At 43.6% G+C, this 21,597-nt stretch overlaps 1 protein-coding gene across 2 annotated transcripts; it reads right to left on the reverse strand.

Moving 5' to 3' along the window:
• Positions 1-1,685: 1,685 nt before the first annotated feature.
• On the reverse strand, positions 1,686-16,022 carry LOC135994301 (uncharacterized). 2 transcript variants are annotated; one of them, XR_010606976.1, is made up of 21 exons: positions 15,957-16,022; positions 15,242-15,568; positions 14,630-14,759; positions 14,374-14,467; positions 13,444-13,594; positions 12,896-13,058; positions 12,245-12,370; positions 11,444-11,506; positions 10,338-10,460; positions 9,841-9,996; positions 9,169-9,222; positions 8,687-8,904; positions 7,834-7,910; positions 7,552-7,662; positions 6,889-6,975; positions 5,963-6,070; positions 5,648-5,769; positions 5,370-5,492; positions 4,107-4,149; positions 2,464-3,911; positions 1,686-1,937 (listed from the first exon to the last, which is right to left on the reverse strand). XR_010606976.1 is itself a non-coding variant. In XM_065644769.1 (20 exons), exons 2-20 carry the CDS (start codon positions 15,345-15,347, stop codon positions 3,834-3,836), a joined length of 2,133 nt encoding a protein of 710 aa, XP_065500841.1. In that variant the 5' UTR covers positions 15,348-15,568; positions 15,957-16,022; the 3' UTR covers positions 1,686-3,833. The 2 variants fall into 2 exon arrangements, 1 of the variants encoding a protein (XP_065500841.1); XM_065644769.1 differs by having other exon boundaries at positions 1,686-3,911.
• Between the last annotated feature and the right edge of the window lie 5,575 nt (positions 16,023-21,597).

Here is a 21,597-nt window from a genome sequence, read left to right on the forward strand (position 1 = left end):
AGCCCCGGTCGATGCTGGACGAGGCTCCCGCAGCCTCACGGAGCCGCCGGCCCTTCCAGAGAAACCTGGAGCCTGGGGCCGGGCCAGGGATCGATGGAGCCGTTTGGGGCCGAACCCTGAGCCCGCTGCGCCTGCAGTGGGACGTTTTTCATCCAAGTGAAATAATAAATATATTTTTTTGCTGTAACACCAATGCTAGGCTTTGCTTTGTTGCAAATAGCCGCATGGTGCGGGGCTCCCTTGGGGCTCAGAGCACCCTCCCCATGCTGCAAACTCCACTGGCACTGACGATCAGGGTCAGATTATCTGGCTGTTGACATAAGTCGTAATCTCCCTGCACTGCCTCCAAACAATTATGGTAAAGGCTTGGGTTTAACGAGAAAATGACACTGGAGACGGGTTATTGGATTTCTGTGGATTTTCCACAATCTGATGGCAGTGAGAGCTCAGCAGAGCTGGTGGAGACACATGGGTGAATTTAGGAGCCACCATCAACACCAGCCCTAAGCCCGGGGGGTCCATCGCGCCCATTCCTCCCGCAGGTAACATCTGCCCAGCTGCAGGATCCTCGCTGCAGGCAGGAGCCTTGTCCTGGCCAGGCAGCTGCCCGACCCTCGCGGGTCTGGGATGGATGGGGACGGGGCGGCTGGCACCTCCCAGGACACAGATTGCTGGGTCCGCATTAACTGCCCCCACTGGCTTTGTAGATTAAAGAATTATGAACTCCTGAAGTTTTGCAATATTAATGATTGTAGCCATCTGCTAATCTGGCAGCCAGCAACGAGCCCATTTTTGACTTTGCTTACTCTAGTTATTAAAACTGAGTATTTTTGGTTTGGCAGGCAGCTGGAGGAGTGTGACTGCTTTGTGTCCTGGGGTAGCTGGGTAAGGACTTGCATCCCCCTCCGAATTGCTGGGGGAAGAGGACAGGGATGCTGGGGGTGACAAACACCATGCACGACCCAGGGGTGTTGTCTGGTACCAGCAAGGAGCCACCAGCCCCCACCACCTTCACCCCAGGGAAGCGCAGGGGCTGCCCTCAGCACCAGCTGCTAATTCTGGCTCTCTTTGGGATGGTATTTTACAGAACTCTGGTCTCTGGTGCGTACTCCAAAGGGATAAACTAATTTCAGAGGTTAATTAGTGTCCTTGGCAGAAATGCTGTGAGCACTGTCCCAACCAGAGGAAGCAGAACACTAGTGCTGAGGCTGCAAACTCTGTTTTTTTGTCCATATAGTTGAGATGATAAAGCTGCCCCCTCTTCCCATCCTCTCAGCCTCCTTGTCCAAACTTACCCATCACCATCCCCTTGAGCAGAGCTGGAAGAGCCACGGGGGGTTCCTGGCAGCACTAGACTGAAGAGTTGTTTATATTATATATTATATTATATAATATTAAATATTATACTGAGAACTTCCCTCTCTGGCCTGTAAACAATTAGCTGATTAGTGATTTATTTCAGAAACCCTGTCCCTAATCAATGCTGACACACACTCAGGTCTCCTGCCCACAGGCAGGCAGCTCCTTGGCCCGCAGGTACATCACGCCATTAGCTGATGGCACTCCCCTTCCAGGCTTCAAGAACATACATCAATTTCACTATTTTCAGATGAAATTTCATTTTCGACACAAGCACTTCTTTGCCAATGTTCTATTTATTGTTTGGCAAGATCAGCTGTACACACACTTGCTAAAACAGCAGAGTTCTGTTTGCTAAAATACAATATTTGGATGAGAGAGCTCTAGGTGCCCATTCTCCTCTCCAAACCATGCATTTCCATTTTTAATGAGCTCTGCTCATCTCAATTATACCTGGAGCAAAGCAGACAAGATCAGCCTCCAGTTTACCTTTGGGGTTACACTAGTCATAGTCTCCGGGTACCGGGAAGATGTTTTCTGCTGGGGTTGACTGTAATGACGATACTTGTCTCTCCAACCTGTGTCCAAAGTGCAGATCTTCAGATAAAGTCTTTTTCTCATACATAAAAGATTATATCATTATCTATAGTATAACCCGCACCATAAGGGTTGCCATAATTCATTACAATTCAGAAGTGGATAAATAATGAATAGATATGATATTACTTACAGTAAATAAGGAGTTCCAAGCCTTTCTTTGTGCTGGTAAATCCAGGGGTAACAAAACACCACCTCCCGCTCCCTCCTGTGCCCAGGGCACCAAAAGGGGTGACACTGAGGTCTGTGCCCAGTCCAAGTTCAGTCTGTTATCAATCAGGGCTTACTGGGGTTTGCTGTTGTCTTTTTGGGGTTTGCTGTTGTCTCTTTACACCCACAGCAAAGTGACAAAGCATGATGCAACACCCTACAGATTATTTTGGGGAGCTAAGGAGCCTTCAGAGCAGTCAGCTGCCCAAGCCCTGCATCGCTGGGAGAGCCCCAGAGCAAAGGGAAAGGGAAGCTCTGACACTGGGGCAAAGCAGAGAACGTCGATACAGCACCTACAAAGATCAGTGTTTGCAGCCTCCTTCTCCCTTTTTTGTTCTCCCCCCAATCCACAACATGGGCAGCACGAGATAAAGGTACAGCAACTGCTTTAAAGAAAAACAACAAAACAAAACCACCACCACCACCACGATGACACAAAAGAACCTCCAAGCCCCCCAAAACCAAAAACCACACAAAAAAATCCCCCAAAAATCCCAACCTCAAAATACCCACAAAGAAAACCCCAAACAGAACCAACGACAGAATTTCTAGAGTTTTACTTAACATCGTGTTGATTTGGATACACATACACTTTAGTAGAAGACTTGAATAGCGTTGCTTATTTAGGACAACAAAATCTGCAAAAGCCACCGAAAGCCTTAAATGTGCAAAATACAGCTCATCGCATATTAGGATTTTTTTTCCCCTTACTGCCAAACCAATGCAGACGGTATCGTAGCAAGGCAAAGGGCAGAAACCAGCCCAGAAATATTGCTGCCTGTCTCCCTCCAGAGTTCAAAAGTTAACTCTAAAACTCACCATTATAATAAGGATTTGAGAAACCCAGAGAACCATGAGCACCAGTCTAACAGTCACCTACCATAGAAAATAAAAGCAAAGCCCCGGTATTGAAAAACTAGACCTTTTTTATTTACAAACAAAAGAAGCTATTTACTGCATTGTCTTCCTGAATCTTGTTTCTTGAAGCTAGCAAGAAAGCTTCACTTTATGTCCTCCAGTCTCAAGAGTAGCTTGTTCTTTATAATTACACAGGGTGTTCCAAAAAGATGGACCCAATCTGGAATCTGCAATTCAACAAAATTGGGTCCATCTCTTTGAAATACCCTGTACATTAAATATAAGTGTGCAAACTGCGTTTTATCGCACACTGTTGTACACCTGTGGAGACGCAGGTTTCTTTTATTTCCTCTCTCAGCAGCTGTTCTGCACAGACATCTCACCCACTGCGCATCTGTGCAACACAGGAATCAAGACTTGTGGTGCTTTTCTAACTCATCTGTGTCTCTCTCCTTCCCCCCTGGTCAGCATCTCTCTGTAGACCATTTAAAAAAAAAAAAAAACCAAAAAAAAAAAAACCAAAACCACCAAACAACAACCCCAAACCAAACCCAAAACTTAAACCCACTCCCTCTTCGAGCAGCTGCTTAATACATGGACCTGCAAGACAGGAAATCTCCCAAACACGTCCGCTGAAATGCAGCCACTGTTCACCATCTTCACCCAGGATCTCAGTTGTGGGTTTGTCTGAAGTCAGTTTTTAGCTGAACGTTTTTTGAGATGTTGACCAAAGTAAAACACAAGGGACTTCAGGAAGAGATTTCTCAGGTTAAGACAAATTGGAAAATATTCCTGAAGGTTTTGCCAAATTACAGTTTTTCAAAAATGTTCACGAACTTCAAGATTTCATGATGAGCTGCGGTGCCAAGGGGCAGGTGCCTTAATCCCTGGGCACAGGAAAAAAACTAGTTAGTATACTTGCTAGTATACTTCAGTAACGTTTATAATAATGTTATAATAAATTACATTGACATATATTTGATACATGATATATTGAATGATACATTTAAATATCTAATTGATAAGTAATACAGTTGTCATTGACATGCTTTGTTGTTAAATTTTAAAATAGAGATACTCACTGTATTGTGAAAGAAATTGCAAAGATGCTTTGCCCATGGACACCTGAAAAGCAGATACAGATTCTTAATCCATTTTCTCACAAGGACAGACCTGTCCCCAGTCTCAGCCACTCTGAGTTTTGCATTACTCAAAGCTTTACAAGAAGGCTACTCCAACTATTCACCTAAACTTCCAAATGGAGATAATTTCAGCATCAGATGTACAGTAAAATAATTAAGACAAAGACAGACCATAAGAAACAGGATTTCATCAGATTCTCTTTGATCAGTGCTAGAGCATACACTGTAAAACCTCACAAAAAACAAACAAAAAAAGAGACAATTAATGGAATCGCATATTTGTAAAATACAGCTTAGCTCATACACAACTGACTGAAATTGGGTATTTTACTTTCTCGGCTACACACAGCAAAGGTTTTCACAAAGAAAGTCAACTCGTAGGTCTGTAATTTCCACATAAGACAGTCAGTAAGAGGCAAACTCTCACCACTGCTCTGCTGCCAGCAGCTACGTGTGAATTTAAAGTACCAGCACAGGCAATTACTCTGCCTTCCTGCACACAACCACAGAGCCAATTAATTTGAAAACTACTGTGTCAATACATTAAAGTCTATCACTCTAAAGCCTATAATGCTTCATTGTGTAACACAGAAGAGCGAGGATTATACTTATAAACAGTCAGTGGTTTCAAAAGTGACACATTGGTGTTTTGTTATCATTCGTAATCTAAATAAAGCACTTGGACTTGTCCAGAACTGTTTTCCTCACCCACTGAAGCTTTGTGCTGCTGCAGAGCAGGTGGCGAATCTTCTTTTAAAAAGAGGATGAGAGGCAGAAAGCTAATGCTGTCCTCAGTTTGCGTTACAGTGCCTGTATGTTCCCGAATCTCTGGGTTTTGGTTTGCTATAAAGTCCCAGTTAAGGCTTTTCAGTTGTTGTTGATGTCAGTGATATTAAGTATTAGAACTAGACTGTACCACATGTAATCTTGACAACTGGTCAGGGTTGCCAAGATCAGACAACATGTTTTCTCATAACATTGGACACTGCAAAGTGAAAAGGCCATTTGGTTTCAACAGGTAACACAGAAAACCCTTTGTGTTGCAACACTGATGGTAGTTTTCTCTTCATTAACAGTCTTAACTCACAATTCATTCTTGTTTTTTATTCTTCCCTGTTATTAGCAGTAGTAAAGATACTGAACGCGATGGTTGTGGTAGATTTGAAATTATTCTGTTCGGCTGTGAAGAAGGTTCACACTTACATATGCAGGTTCTCTGTAATAATACTCAGAGTGAAGAGGCCAATGGATTGCATCTTCTTGTGTCTGCATGTCAGGAACAGGCAAAGGAATTCACCCACGTACTGAGGACCAAGGTTTTGCCACCTACGCAACAGAAAACAGAACACAGATATTCGGAGACAACTTTCCTATTCATTCCTAGCATTAGAGCTAAGGATTATAGCTCTGCTAAACGTTACTGCTGCGGGACTGCTCTTATGTTTCCATAAACAGACTTCAGGGAGCAAGTGTTTACTCACAGTTTTAGCATTGTTGCTTTCTGATGATTTAGATCTCTCAAAATCAGGTTGACAGTGCCATGGAGAACATGTTCTTCATAGGAAAGATGGTCCAATAACAGCCTCAGAGCCCAAAAGTTATTCTAGGAAGAGATAAAATAAGAGCAGTGATTTAACCTAATTGCCAGTCATTTCTTAAAAAAACCAGAATAAATTAAAGGTCAGCAAAGATAAAGGGGATGAAAACCAAGTTAAATGTGTCTAAAAGTCTCTACACAGATTCTAAATTTAATTTGGTTTAATCTCTTAGAACAGAAATCAGTATCTAGGACTCACCCCAAAAGCCAGGGCTACCTCTAAGAAGGAAGTCAAGTATGGAAGGTCACAAAAAAGCATCTGTTGTATTGCTTGTACTGCGAGAATAAGACAAGCCTCATGGTGCAACTACAGGAAGAGATATCAAGAAAAGAGACATATTTAAAAGACACTTTCCCACTACTTGTATATCGTACCCAGTCAAATCAGCACCAAGTTGCTACATTCCAGTCAAACGGGTTGGATGTCAGACACAACATCCAAAGAATCTCATGAAGACCAAAAGAAGGGGGAATAAAATAGGTACTTTTATTTAAATGATATATTTCTCCTGGTGATCTCAAAATCCTCATAGAAACACGAAGTCTTACACCCTCACAGAAGCAGAATTAAAGGAAAAAAAATGACAACTTCTTGCCCAGTAGTCATTTATTTGTAGAGTAAGCTAAATGTAATTTCCTCAAAATAAGTAAAAAAGAATAAAATACAAAATACATTTCAAGCCATCTTTAAACACATTCCACTACACTTGAAACCATCGTTCAAAACAAGTTGAGAAATGCTGGGCTATTCTGAGTTTTGAGACAAACCCAGTGCCAAGTCTTAAAGGACGGTCTCCAGTTCAAATTCAACACAAGATCAGCCTGGGAGTAGTTAAAAGAGGATCAGTTATTGCCAACCCTCCCACTTTATAAACTTGGACAGCGCTGAAATGAGGCTTGTCCTAGGTTGAAGATTGCGTCAGACCAGAACAGACTCTCATATTTTTCTTAACTTCTGACAGCATAGGCTACAGCAGATAAGAACAGCCTATGCCAATCCCCTCCAAAATCTTCAAACTTCCTCTTAAAAGCTTTTGAAAATAATCCAAGTGTTTTCAATACTGCTGTATCTTCAAGCACAATAAAACAAAGGGTAAGTTTCCTTGTCACCGTGTGCACACTTACATGAGGAGAGGAAATAGCAGGCGGTAAAGAAACATTAATTTTTGCCTTCAGTTCCTCCAAAAGGCCGCTGCTGGCAGCAAGCACCCCCTGCAACACAAGTCATGAGTCACAAGTAAGGGGAAGGGTGTCCAAGACGGCTCTTTAACATGCTTTTACTTTTATTTTTCAGCTCTTTTTTTTTAAATTAAAACAGAGGAAGTTGACTGTTCAACATCATACTCAAGGATTGAAGCTCTACAGCACTAACCAAACCACATTACATAATCTCTTCGTTTTCACCTCATGTGCTTAGCAGAACAGTTATTTCTGTTCTTGTGAAGAAAATACCCAGATACTGATTCTTCAGGACTATCTGAACACATTTTTCTTAAACTGCTTTCCTATCCATTTTGTCACCTGATCCACCTCAACATTAAAAGATACAGAATCAGCATCAGGCACTAAGCTGCAAGCAGAATTAATCTGCTTACTGTTGTATTTAACACACTCCTGAATCACAACATCCTGCAAAGTGTTACATTTGCAAACACCACAGGAGTATTTGACGAGGCACCGTCAAGTTAACCTTAGGATTTAGAAGCAGGAACCAATGCCCATGTCAAATGAAATCTTGTCTAAACCCAAGACACGAGATCCTCCCATTTCACAGCATGTTTCCCTTACCCTTTGGAAGTCCAGCGGCGGTTCTTTCAGGGATAGAGGATGTAGGTGCCCACTTTTCTCCAGGAAACTGCTACTGCCCAAGGTCATGATGAGGGAACTCCAGCATTTGGGCTGAAACACAGCAGAACATTTGTAAACAGAGTCAAATCTGTTCACAGAGGTGTGAAATATTCAGACAGAAAAGGGTTCAATAGTAAATCCTTACATTGGAGAAGTAACTAGATGGGTAATATATAGAAACACTCGATGGGCCACAGAAACAGAGTTTTAAACCAGACTCACATTCCTGTACAGTGACATGTTGCTGTAAAGGAGCTTGAGCGCCTGCTTAATTAGAACACCGTCCTTCAAAGGAGATCCTGCAAGAAATAAAAATCCAAAACATATCTTATATTCCCTGAAAACTACAGAGTGTGAACACAAGCAAAATATTAACTTAGTTACAGATATGCTTCAACAGAAGCCTAACAAAAAAAGATAAGCAAGTGTGTACAGCTATTTTACAATTTTTTTTGGTAGGTTGTGAATAGAAAAAACAACATCAACTGTAAAATGCTAGTCTGGAAAGCTACAAAGAACTGAATACAATTTAGACTAAGCCATCACAGGACAAAATCTTCATTATGTGCATCACACCACAGTACAGTGTGACATACTATCAGTATCTCATACCTCTAAGAATTCTACTAGCAGCTGAATATCTCCAAAATAAATCTTTCATTTCAGAATACACCTTGACAAGTAGCATGCGGATAGGTGACCAGAGTTATCAGCGGCGGAAATAACAACATAATGTAATAAACAGATCATTAAACCCTTTTCATCAGGAAGCCTTTATTCTCAAGGCCAAGGCTGAGACATACCACAATGCTCAGTTACACACTGCCATCGGCAAGGCCGTGATGTAACTGAGAGCTTTGCATTTCCTCTCAATAAGTATTTTGTGTGAAGTGTACTAAACAAACCCACGCTCAAATACGAAGACATTCTTCCTGCCTAGTTATGGACCGTGCTTTAGTCCAGACAATTTATAGTTGGGTTCAGAGTCCCTCAGAATACCATTAGATTTAATGCTAAGGTAAAAGCTGCAACTAATTAAGGTCCTAAATATATGTAAGCAAGAAATCAGACTTACCAACTGTAAGCCAGGGCCCAGCGTCCAGCATATCCTTTCCAGCGGGGACACTGCCTGTTCTGAACATCTTCAGGTAGAGCTCGAACTGGAACGGCGTCACCCGGCAGGCAGGACAGCAGGCCAGGCTGCACACCGGGAACAGCAGCGAGTGCGCGGCCGCGAGGAGGTCTCCGCTTTTACACAAGTAGAATGGGATTTTATCTTGAAGGTCTACTAGCCTGGAAAGAAAGAATAAATTAATATTTGGTTTTCATTAACATGAAAGTTTTACAGTATGTATGTATAGATGCGATTATGCTTGACCGCTAGCAAAGTCCAGTAAAGTCGAAGTTGGTTGCAATGCTGTAGTACTTTCACTTGGCAAACAGCTCCCAAAATCCTACTCCTTTTCATTCCACCAGTGTGTTACACATTGAAGAAACAGACTGGGACACAATCTTAAGGCAAAGAAACAATTAAAAATATTTTTAAAAGCCCTTTACCCTTTGGTATCGTTGCACTTGACAGCTCTCAGGTAGCGAACAACTTCTCTATAGCTGGGGACAAAAAAAAGAGGGTAAGCAGAAGAGGAAGGATTGCCAAGGTACATACACATCAATCAAATATTTACTACAATTAACAAAGCAAATCAGTAGATCTTCCCACAATAGGACAGAAATACAACTGGCAGAGACAGTTGGAAATAAGTTCCAAGAAGTTATCCATGGATTATCTGCGCTCTCTGGCAAAATAAAACAGGAGGTTTCCTTTACGTTTACATTCCTTTACAAGTGGACTGTCTTCTTTTGAATACAGACTTCCAAAGAGCAGAACACACTTTTTTGCTGTCTTGCAGCTAGTCAGCCTTTGATGAACAGAATTTGTTTTAAACATCAACATCTAAAACCTACTGGGGTTATCGAAACAAAGGAATTATCCACTTCAACATTCTTTTCTGGTCCTGAAGTGTTCACAGGGCTTGATGCTGCTTTGAAAAACTTCAAAAAGCCACTGGCCTTGTTGGTAAGTGACTGGCACAAACACCTTCAAGTGTGTCTTTGTTTTGTAGGCTTCCCCATTATACAAAACTCCTGCAGATTTTAGGAAAACAGTACGCTGCAAAATGTAAAACTTGAGTTCATAAAATGAAAAATGCAAAACCAAACTGATCTTACTTCTCTTTGTCTACCAATTTCTTCACTCGAGCCTCTATAACAGGGAATGCTTCCCACAGGCGCATTTTTCTTCCTTTCTGTGTTCTTTGACCAGTGATGTTCTGGCCTTTTAAAACTGTCGTCAGTAACATATCGTCCCATGGTACAACATTCAAGCTGGAAGTACAAAAATCAAGTCATACTTAAGTGTGCTTTGCTGGTACACTACACTTTATTTCCTTTTAAGTAACATCAAGATTTATCAATAAAACATCTTGAGGTTTACAGCTGACTTCTAAGGGTGGGGCGGGGGGGCGGAAATACGGACAACTTAGCCATAGAATCAAACAACAACTTCTCCTGTAAGGACAGGAGAAATACAAAGCAGCCAATACTGAATTTTCCTATAAAACACTCACACGTAACACTATGAGTGAAAAACCACTCTATATAGCTGTTTTCAAATCACGCAACAGTATACAAAAAAATATTCTACAAACAAAACCCGAAGGACGTACCTATTTGAGAAGCCAAAACAGTGACATGGAAGAGAGATGGACTGAAAAAAATTAACAAATTTTTCATACAAATTCTTTGGAAAGTCACACAACACCAGCATCCTCTGAAGTTGTGTTGTGATCCTGTGTTTTGAAAAGAAAAGAAGAAAAATCTCTTAAAAATCAAATGAATTACTACTACATCATTGCATACTTTTTAATCCTAGAGAAAACTATTCTATGGAAACTTGTTTTTTTTGGTTAAGCGTCGGACAGTTTGGATCTATATTTAAATTTGTGCTTTGAGATTCGTAGTGAATAATGGTATTGCTCTTTTATTTTTAAACTCCGGTAAAAACAAGCTTCTGTGGTCTTCAGTTTGAAAACAAAGATCCCCAGTGAGCAGATGCAAGAAACACGTGGTGAGCCCAACAAACCACCTGAGCTCCTGGCGGCTTCACATCCAGTGAAACCGTCTCTGTCTTCACTGAAAACTGGAGATAACGCACCAGAGAAGAGTTTAGTCTTTCAAAATTGGGGGAGGGAGGCAAAAAAATTCCTTTTCCTGTTTTTTTTCAAGTAAGAAATAAAAATTTCAAGAAGAATAATTTAAAATCAAAACTAATGCAGGATTTAGGTTATGCCTGTCATTAGTTTCAAATAAGAGGTGAGAATATATAATTGTTTTTGAGTGCTCCTGGAAAAAAGTGAATTCTTAACTCATTAACCTTCTGTTGCAAGTGAATTTCGGGTTAAAGGTGAAAAACAAAGCTAAAATGAGAAAGGAATTAAACCAAGTGAGCTGGATGTCCTCATTCCGCAGCCTCTGGGGGACTTCACTGTGTCACTTCCCTGAGCACTCAGTCCCAGAGGAGCCCTGCACAGCTGCTGCGTTCATCTTTCACACACACTATTTACTCTGGGGCTTACTACGGAGTTTTTGATGCCAGAACCATCAGATTATACACGTGTGCAAGTTTACTTTTGGCTTTTAAGGGCCAAAGCATTCACTATTTCATTTATACCTTTGAACAGAAGCGGTTTGAAATGCATTTTAAATGCAAGCAGACGGTTTGCAGCCAGCAACCCTCCCATCGTCATCTCACCGTGTAATAAGACAATCTCACCTTTGCAGCAGACAAGGGACAGCAATCTTTAACGAAGCCGTGTGACCAAGGTTCTGCCAGCTTCTAAGAGGGGAGGAAAAAAAGCACTAATTAACATTTGATTGGTTTTCCTGCCTTTTCCCCTTCTCTGTCCTCAACTGTTTAAAAAAACCCACTTTTTTTTCTTAAAAAGCATTGGGAGCTATCATGCTAATAAAAATTATTCCAAACAGATAAAACAAGTGCATAAAGTTTAGGACACATTTTAGAATTAACATGGTTTTACAGCACAAGTCAGAAAGACTGATGTATTTAAAGTCTCTTTATTTATCACACAGCCCTCCAGCTGCCAGGTCAGCCTCCAGACTCGAAGGAGCCACCTAAAACTTCCTCCCCAAGGAACGTCACATCCTTCCTTCCGGCTCAGCAGCAGAAGTTTCTTCACACAACGCAGCTTCTGCGTCCTCCACTCCGGGAAGCTCCCCTGTCCCTTCTCCTGGGGAATTAACTCCACCTGCCACTACCTGCTGTCTGTCGCCCTCCCAGTTCCCATCTCAAATTCCATCTCTCCCCCTCATGATTCAACCTCACTTAAATTCTTTCAATATCCACTTTTTAACCATCTTTTTCCCCTAAATCCCTCCCCATAACCAATCTCATTTCTCCCTCGGGTGTCCTCATTTTCCTCTCATTGTGCTGCAACCAGGGCCATGATCTTTACACTGTCCTTACACTTAACAAACAGAAAACCAGAACTGTCTCTGTCTCCTCCTTTTGAGGAGCAAGCGAAGGTGACAGCCTGGATGTGGAACTGGTACTCACAGAGCAGGGTCTTTATGAAGTGCAATCTCTTTAGCTGCTCCCAAATACATGACAGCAGCAGCCTTAGGACTCTCCTGTTCCGCCTGATCTAAAAATCTTGTTACCAGCGCAAAAACTCCAGAATACCTGAGAAAGTTCAAGTTGTCCATAAGATAAAGTATCTGCAATGATGTACTTGGTAAACAAATGGCAATTATGGCCATTCTGCAGATTGAGAGCAAATTGACTGGCCTTTCCTTGAAAAACATTTCTAAGATAGCGACAGGGTATTTGCACAACTGTTACTTTAATCATTTTACCAGCACATAACATCAAGTAATAGCTGAACCCCATCCTACAAATCAAATTAGTAAAAATATGAGCTTTACTTTCATGCTTTCCAGGTTATAATAACGAGGTCTATTATCAACTGCCTTAGTATAGCACAAGAGATGTACTTAAAGTCGTATGTAAGACATATGTAAAGAGGTATTTAAGAGGATGTTTAAAATACATCCAAGTGCAATTTAATAGCTCGCTGGCCAAGTAAGTTCTCTCAACCAAGTTTCCGCTATATCAGGTGCCAGGATTCTGGTTATCACTGGAGTAAAGGAAAGCAAGCGTGCACAGACCAGCAGGTACTGCTAGTAGCCAAGTTCTGCTCTCACTTACTTGTATACAACTTCCATGTTGCGTGATCTGCAGATATTGCACTGCCCAGCAGGCAGTTTGGGGAGACAAAAGCATTCATGTTGCATGGGAGGAATTTTTTCTCCCACCAGATACTTATTATATTCCACAGAAAGTTCCTGGATAAATTTTATTAGAAGACTTCCTAAGAGAGCAGACAGATGGGAAGCTGTTAGTGTAATAATTACTTTTTTTTCCCTCTTCCAAAACTAAAAGAAACAGGAAGACGATCATTCTACAATTCTACGTAAAATATTTAGCAAGTTACACACAATTGTACTGGCCCGGAAAGCTTTTTTGCTCCTTCCAGAGGGAGGAAAGCAGGAAAGCACAAAAACTGGACCTGTAGACTGGGGTCTGGTCTGAGTATGGGCCAGAAAGAGAGCAGCAACAGCAGCCTACTGCCTTAAAAACTCCCCAAGCCCTCGCAAGGAGAGCTGTGGACCAGATAAACTGTCTGTGAAGCCACAGACTGGGCAGCCGCGGTGAGGCACAGGTCTCCCAGGCCAGCCCGCGAGCAGAACACTTACCACCGTGCCGAAGGTCTGCATCGATATCCGTGAGCTCCAAATTGAACATCACAAGAACACCAGCCAAGGCAAAGTCACGCTGGTCCTTCCAGAATTTGCTTTTGTTGTGTGCGTTGCAGTGACAGAGGGAAGAGGTTGTCCAGTTCTGGCACTATTTCATAAAACGTGAAAAAACAGGGAAAGTTTTTTTTTTCTTTTTCTTTTTTTTCTTCCTCTTCTCTAGTTGAGCAAGTCAAAATTTAGTTCCTCTGAATGAAGGACTACAATTCATTTCATCCTTTAAACATCTAGGCAAAGCCAGAGTGAAGCATTTTGACAGTCAGAGCAACAGGCCAATATGGCAATAACTTGATATCATGGCTAAAAATAAAATAAAATAAGAAAAGCCCATAGTAATTTACCATAATTCCTGAAAACCTTCCAGAGACACTTCGGGCTGGTACCCTCCCCACTGTAAATCGGTAACGGAGCACTGGCTTTGTATTTTCACCCAAACTTCACTCACAGTTCAAACTTTCCTGAATTTTAAGAAAAACCCAAACAAACAAACCCCCCACACCCAATTCCCTGCACTCCAGGTTAGGACAGCCTAAAAGTCTGAATTTCTCTAGTGCAGCGAGCAGCAGTCTGAGTAATTTGACTCTCTGACACCATGTGCCTAAAGCAAACAAAGGGACATTTGCTTACACCAAGTGAATGTCGACTCCAACAACTGCTGAACTACTAAAAATAAACCCAGACAGTGACCACATTTTCAGCAGCATTGTGAAGCAGACTGATATCAACATTTTGGAGAGGAACTGCTAAAATTATCAAATTTCATGTATCCTTTATTCTTTTGGTGTGCTTAAGAGTGATTTCTTTTAAACAGACTGCTGAGTAATTTAGTTTACTCAAAGTTGTGCATTTCTTGATTACAGCTCTTCTTACCTCAGCAGCGAGTTTGTCACAAATGTAGCAGTAGCATTGATCACAAATATCAGCATTTTTTCCAAGGGGTGAGCAGGTATCACATTCTGTTCGCCTACAAAGTTGAAAAACAGAAGGTTCTTTACGAAACAAGTTATACTCTTATCCAACTCTGCTTCTGCTTTCAGCTGGTAAAAAGCTAACTGGGTTACTTGACAAGATGGACTAAATGTGGAAAATGAAACCCCCGTGTTATCCTCCACATCACTGAACGTACTCAAACGGGTGTATTGTACAGTCATATCTTGCATGAGGCATCACATTTGCTTGTTTACAGAAAGTCACCATCAGTTCACATTCCTCATCCACAACTTCTTCAGATTTCTCCCCTTCCAGGTCAGACTTCTCTGCAGAACACAGAATATGTGGTGTAAATCAGTATAAAGATAACTATGACTTCATTACAAATTCAACCACCTATTGACATTTTCTTTATAAAAACACTTTAGGCATAAGTTTTTCTTATGATTTCATATGGTACCAATAAGAATGGTACAGTGGCCTGTGACAAAAAACTGTCACACTATCAAAACAGAGATAATGTAATCAGAAAGGATCCAGTCGACATTGAAAAGGTCCAGGCTCAGCTAAGCTTGTAATATTTTGAAACCACGCAGCAAAGTTCAGTACAGTACACAGGTAAATCGTGCCATCAAAGAAATCCCCAAAGTTATGGAATAATTGCAGTTCCTCCCAGTTTTATTTATTTTTGAAGTACTTTGTTTTCCTAGCAGAATAAAGACACATTTCAAACATATTGTGTAATAATTTACTTAGATTTCAAAAGTTCTCTACAGAACTTCACTGACAACAAGAGCTCAGTGCTCACCCAACGGGTCAACTACCAGAACCGAACTCCCCAGCGTGTTCTCGGCTTCGTCATCGCTGATCAGGATCACGCTCTGCTCCTCCTCTTCTCCTTTCGATGGCCCCATGGTTACTGAACTCCGAAGGAAAGGAACGGCTTGGCAGCAAACAGGACACAAAGTTCACGCTTCTAAGGTTCCTTTCCTCAGGAAGGGAAGCAAAGGGCTCCTCCAAGACCCAAACTCTTCATCTGTGTTGAGCGAGTTACACTAGGGACAGAAATGTTCCATCTTTACGGCAGCCAGCAGCTCAAAAAACGTTGAGGGTTCCATCCAGAGTTGAGAACACCCTAAAAAACAAGGAGGTGGGAAAAAAAATAATAATAAATCCGCTGTTTCCATGGTGGGTTTGGTGGGACCAACTCTGAAAGAACCATCTAATAACAACCATGGTTCACAATAATTCTGCTGCCCCTTGCTCGAGGTGCCCCGCGCAGACCCCGCTCCCACCCCAGCCTCAAAAACCGCACCCCAACTACCCCCCTCCTCACACCGCAGCCCCACTGCCCTCCCCAACCGTCCCCAACCACAGGACTCGCCCCCTCCCCACTCCAAGGCCCACGGATCCCGCCCAGCCCCGGCCCAACCGCCCCCTCCCCTCGGCTCTGACCGCCCCCAAACCGTCCCCCCCGCCCCATCGTGATCCACCTCCCCAACCCCTGCCCGCCCTCCCCTCACCGTCCGGCCCCGCTCCCGTCCCGCCGCTCCCGCCGCCGTCGAACCGCTGGCTGCCGCCACTCTTTGAGCGAACTAAGTACTTCCGAGGCGGTGACCCCGGAAAGGGCCAGCGCAGTGACGCCACCGGCGTCACTTCCGCCCTGGCAGCTTGGTGGGAGAGCTGAGGTGGGGCCGCCATATTTGGTGAGGGCAGAGGGGGTCTTGCGCTTCACGCCTGCGGGGCGCAGGGCCTGGTGCGGGCCCGGCTCCCCCAGTGCTTAAATAAACCCTTCATCCTCCACAGGCTGCAGAATGGAACAGAGATCGCTATCAGTGCAGGGTCCTCTTGGTGCATGAGGCCCTGCAAGTGGGGAAGAGGGAGGCGGTGAAGCCCCCTTGCATCTCCTGTGGCCTTTTGGGGGTGTCTTGGTGGCCCAGGCCCCACAGGTCACAAGCTGCTCATGCTCCCCACTATGATTGTAGGAAACAATTATTTTGCAAATGTAATAGGCTCAGGCAGGATCTCTCAGCAAAGCAATTTTTTTAAATAACGATATTGCAACAAGGGGTGTTGTACCTAAAGGCCGGCGCACATAATAGGGCAAAAAGCCCCTGCTTATATCCCCCCAAAATCTCGGCCGCAATTTCCCTCCCCTGTTCCACATCGGTCGGTACTTCAGGGTTTACAGACCACCCGACCCTGCCTTGATTTACATACAATACCCTTCCCCTTATCAATCTATTTAAGATATGCATTCCTGGTACTTTAGCTACTCTTCTCCCTAAATTAACTTGTAAATACAGGTATCAGTATATATTCCGGGAAGAGACTGTGTTTTACATTAAGGATGCACAGTCTGATGTCTCTTGGTCCTTCCCCCCTGCTGGGGTCAGGCGCCAGGTCCTCAGTTACGTAAAAACAACAGTTCTCCGTTAAATGTTCCTTACAATGATTATACCGTTCTACGATTCTCTGTGGCCCCAGATGCCTCCTCGCAGCCAAGAGAGTTGATTCCCCTCCCGTCAGACCAGGACACTCGTCCTGAGCCGCTGTGGCCACCGACAGCACAGCAGCTGCTGGCGGATAAAACGGTTTTACCGCTTGTGCTCATCCCGAATCGCGAGTTGTGTCACACAGAACTGTCCTACCACACACCCAGCAGCTCAGTGAGGAAAACACCACATCCGCCGATATTCAGCATTTCCCCGGTAACGCTAGATGGTACCAGAGCTCCACAGCGGCTCAGGCAGGACCCGGCTGGACAGAAAGTGCCTTAAAAAAATGGAAATTCTGAAACATGGAAAGCTGAAGATGTAAAGCTGCAATATATTAGTGTGCCATTGGCAAAGTCATCGCTGTTTCTATGGGAAAAAGCAGATGGGAGTTACAAATAAAATAAGGACATTTTTCCAGTGATCAGGGCAACAAGTGTAACAGTATTTGCAGTTAAAAATTATCAGCAAAGTGAAGGTATGAGAGCTCCTGATGGGGAAGCATTTGAAGATTAATTTTCAGGGAATTTTTAACTACTAGTAATTAGTTAATAGTTAAAGAAAATCTAGGAGTGTTTTAACTTAAGGAGAAACTGCCATTAAATCATAAAAATGAGGTACATTGCTGGTATCGTTAATATTAGGAACTATTGAAACAGCACTCAGAATACGATCACCTTTTTCTGTGAGCAGCTGCACACACTGCACCGCGCCGCCTGAAATATTCATGCGTTAAGAAAAAAAAAAGGTCTTCCTGCAAATGAATATTTATTCCATGAATAATCTTTAATGTCTTCGTAGCTTTCAACACATTTGGGCAAAATGTTTCAAGTTTCTGCGCTTACAACGAAAAATCTAAACCCGACACCTAAATAGGTGGCCTGATTTCAGCTGCATGGAGTAGAGACATCATTTCCTTCATATCGTTGCCTCTGTAGCATGACAGCATTTTAACAGCCTTGAGTAACTCAACGCAGCAATTCGGGTGATGAAATGAAGTATTGAGATAGCAGGGAGAAATAATAACGGCACAACTGGCACGTGGCCAGAATAATATCTCTAAAACTCGGCTCTCACGCAGAAATCCTGTGAGATGATCTTACGGCTAAATATGGTCAGGACTTCAGTGCTGCACCTCATCCAAAACACAGCAGCGCTGGTGCTCCCTCTCTTGCCAGATGAAGAGTTGGCGTCGGCGTCTTATTTTTAGTGGTGTGGGTGTAAAATGTGTTGGTTGAATTTCGCGTCGCCGGAGCTCGGGCTGCTCTGCCACGTCGGGTTTTGAGCCCAGACCTCGTGAAGCTCAAGGTCTGGGACTGACATCATCGGCTCCTGCTTCATGGGCTGTGTCTTGTAGGTCTGTTGCGTTTTGGGGTGAAGAGATGGTTTTCCTGCTCCCAGAGGCCGTAAGTCAAACATAACGCCCTGTCCTGAGCCACGAGCTGTGGGTTCTGCTCCCTGGAGTGAAGAGCGAGGGCTGGAGCAATGGGGTTTCTACCCACCTGCTCCTGAAGTACAAGTGGAATTTCTCTTTGACTGCAACAACGGAGCTGTAGAGGGAACAGAGCATATTAAAACGCCTGTTCAAAAATTTTTTTCATGTCCCATTTATATTTATTTCTGCTTCATTCTGCTGAAAGTCAAAGGCCCATTTGTACCCACTGAAAGGCTCGGGATAGATCAATTGACTGGAAAAAGCTGAGAGGATTGAAACCTGCGATTCCAGATGGACAAGTGCTAATCCATCGCTCTGCTGAGCCCGAGGAAGGTGCCGCAGATCTTTTCAGGCACTCAGAGCTGACTCATGTCATGGCTTTTGTGCTTGTTTGGCCCAGAAAAGGATGTTCAGTGCTAGAATTCTAAAAGAGGTTCTTATAACTGAGCTGCTCGGAAAAGACTTGTGGTCTTTTCTAGCTACATTCAGCATCTCTGCTGATTAATTGCCTCTGTTAACAGGCAAACTTTCCAAGGTGACTTTAAGGAGGGTTCCACCCCCTTTAATATTTGAAGTTCCTCCTGTTCCCCAACAGCCCCAACTCCTGGTAATTACTGAGTTCTGGTGCCAATTTCAGCCAAATGGACAGCAGGTAAAAATCCCAAAGGTACCAAGTTCCTAAAGTGTTGTGGTAAGAGATATGTGTGTGTGTGAGAGAGAAACCCTTCTATGAGTTCAAACACCATCAGAAAACTACAAATCCAGCATGAGACGGGACAAAAATTCCCCAGTCACAGCAAAGCCTTGGGAACGTTCAGGCCTATGAGACACCAGAGAGTCCCCGCAGGGGAAGATGCCTCAGAAGGGAACTCTGGGTTGGCTATCAGGCAGGAATTGCTCTGGGTGAGTTATTCATGGTGGGTTTTTTCCCCACGTGGCTTCTCTGGTGTGTAAGAAGGGGTGAAAACCTGCCGCAGCCACAGTGCAATTCAATTTAAAAGTCCATCAACCATGAGACACAAACCCATTGGAAACCAGGCTTCATGGCTTCCACCGCTCACAGGACAATGTGGTTTTTTAATGCTTGAAAGAAAACTGTTCCTTTAGCTCTTTCACTTGTAATTTCTTCCCTTCCTCTACAAATAAAGCAGAAACGGGATGCCGTGAGAAAGCCCATTCTCAGGTTATTTCAGGCCCTGTAAAAATGCTCTGGTTTGGTGGCTTTTCAGGGGGACAACAGCCAGGCCAGGGCAGGAGAATCACGAGGACCCACCAGCGCTAATTCGCCTTCGGCTACGAGCCAGCCAGAGAGAGGAGATGTCCCTACCTCGGCACAGCGGCAGCCAAGAGCTCTCGATTGAAGAAACAGATGAATATGAACCTCGTTGGAATGCCTTCAAAAATCTGCTAGCACTCTCCTCCCCACCGAAAGCCGAATAAATCCCCTTCGTCTTTCAGGCTCCTAGCGAGACCCTGAAATATTATCAGTGCTCTTTGACACTCTACCTGCCCCTCATCCCACCTGGCTTTCCACAAAACGCATTTCCTCTGCTTTCAGGAAAAAAAAAAAAAGCCGGGTTCATTCAAACCCTGACACTTCTCTAGCACTAGAGTGATCAGGTCTCCTCCACTTTATATTTGGTATTTTAATAGGGTTTCCTTTTAGACCTTTAATGAGTTTTTATTCCCCTTTGTATATCAGACGCTTCAGTCTGACCGACAGTTTTACTCACCCCATGTGGAGTAATATGAACAGTCAGGACAACCTTTTATTCCTGTGGCAAGGTTTGCTCTGCCAACATTCTTCCTCTGCTCGCAGTCGGGGGGATGTTTTGACCCTTTCCTCACCACCGTTTCACCCGTCTTGAGCAAGGATGTTCCCCCAAAGTACGGGGGCGGGAACAAACCCTGCTGTCCCCGCTCTCAAATGCAGCTCTATATCAAGGAAAGAGAAAATAAAATCAAAATAAAAGCAAATGTGGGCTTTGGCTCATCTGAACAGCTGAGTTTTGTTCCTTCAGCCTGACTTGCAGGACATTTTATTACAGTTTGCAGCGAGCGGGTCAGGCTGGGAGCTGTTCCTGTGCCACAGAGGTTTGTGGCTGTGCTGGGGTGTTTTATCGTTTGCACACATGCACCCTGACGAGCCATCGGCTGGAAAACAGGCCGAGCTGTGACTCTGCTCCCTTTATTTCTAATATATCCCAGATACCTTAGAAATCTCATCCTGCAAGGCATGAGGTGCCCGATCTCGCGGTCGTGCTGCAAGGACAGCAGGAAGAGACGTTGCTCGAGCTGCCGGGGGACGAGACCGTCCCCACCGAGCCTGGACGGGGCCAGGACCTGCCCACGTCCCATTTTCTTCAGCCTCGGACAGACACAGTCACCGGTGCCACGCTGGAGGGTTGGTATAGGACACCTGGTTGGGGTTTTATATAAAGGATTACACCCGCCAGGCTGGGTGCTGCACAAATAAAGAGGTGTCAGTTCTGGCTGGAAAAACAGTGACACGATGGGTGACGGGCTGAGCCCCCGCTCCAAGTGATGTTGGCATCTACCAGCCCCAGGGATTCACGGCAACATTTTTAAAAGGCAAATTTGGGGGTGGAGGAGGTTTTCATGCAAATCTGCAAACACCTTTTTGGATGTTTTGTTCCCCATTTGGAAGCGGGGCACTACGGAGGTGCCTTCTGCTGTCTGCGAGGCAGGCAGAGCGGTTTCAGGCACTTCTTGTGCTTAACTACACAGGTCCAACAGAGTCGTATAATTTAAAAACATCTGCCATTAAAGGTTACATATTAATCATGGTCTTGGTTTTTTGATGTTGCAGAAGACTTAGACTCATCTGCTGAGAATTAGGAGGTTATTATTCTGCGGAAGCTAATCCAAATTGCCTGTTATCCATAGGCAGAAAATTAAAGGAATATTTAAGCCCATTCCACAGATTACAAACTTGGTGGCATAGCTCTGCAACCAGTAGTATTAGCATCTTGCATTTGATAGTTGCCAATAATTTAAGTCAACTGTTTAACATCTGGCATTACTATATAATGTCTGGCTTAAGCTGTAACCCTTTCCCCCACCCCTGCTTTTAGAAAAGCTTTTTCTGCTTTGAGAGAATTTTGATTGCTAAAGCCCTTCCCAGGACAGATTTATCCCGTGATTTAACATTTTGTGATGGAGTCTCATTTTGAATCAGTTGAATAATTGGCAGTGACTTTGGTATTAAACTGA

The sequence above is a fragment of the Caloenas nicobarica genome, chromosome 14 (assembly GCF_036013445.1).
Source record: "Caloenas nicobarica isolate bCalNic1 chromosome 14, bCalNic1.hap1, whole genome shotgun sequence".
Lineage (NCBI taxonomy): Eukaryota > Metazoa > Chordata > Aves > Columbiformes > Columbidae > Caloenas > Caloenas nicobarica.

What these genes read in the sequence shown, in the direction of transcription:
- LOC135994301 (XM_065644769.1), bottom strand. Translation starts at nt 15,347, where the DNA reads ATGGGGCCATCGAAAGGAGAAGAGGAGGAGCAGAGCGTGATCCTGATC. An exon ending in CTGCTATTTCCTCTCCTCAT is followed by an intron (nt 6,071 to 6,888) that starts GTAAGTGTGCAC and finishes CTCTTCCTGTAG; the next exon opens with TTGCACCATGAGGCTTGTCT. An exon ending in GCAATTTCTTTCACAATACA is followed by an intron (nt 3,912 to 4,106) that starts GTGAGTATCTCT and finishes TCCTGTGCCCAG; the next exon opens with GGATTAAGGCACCTGCCCCT.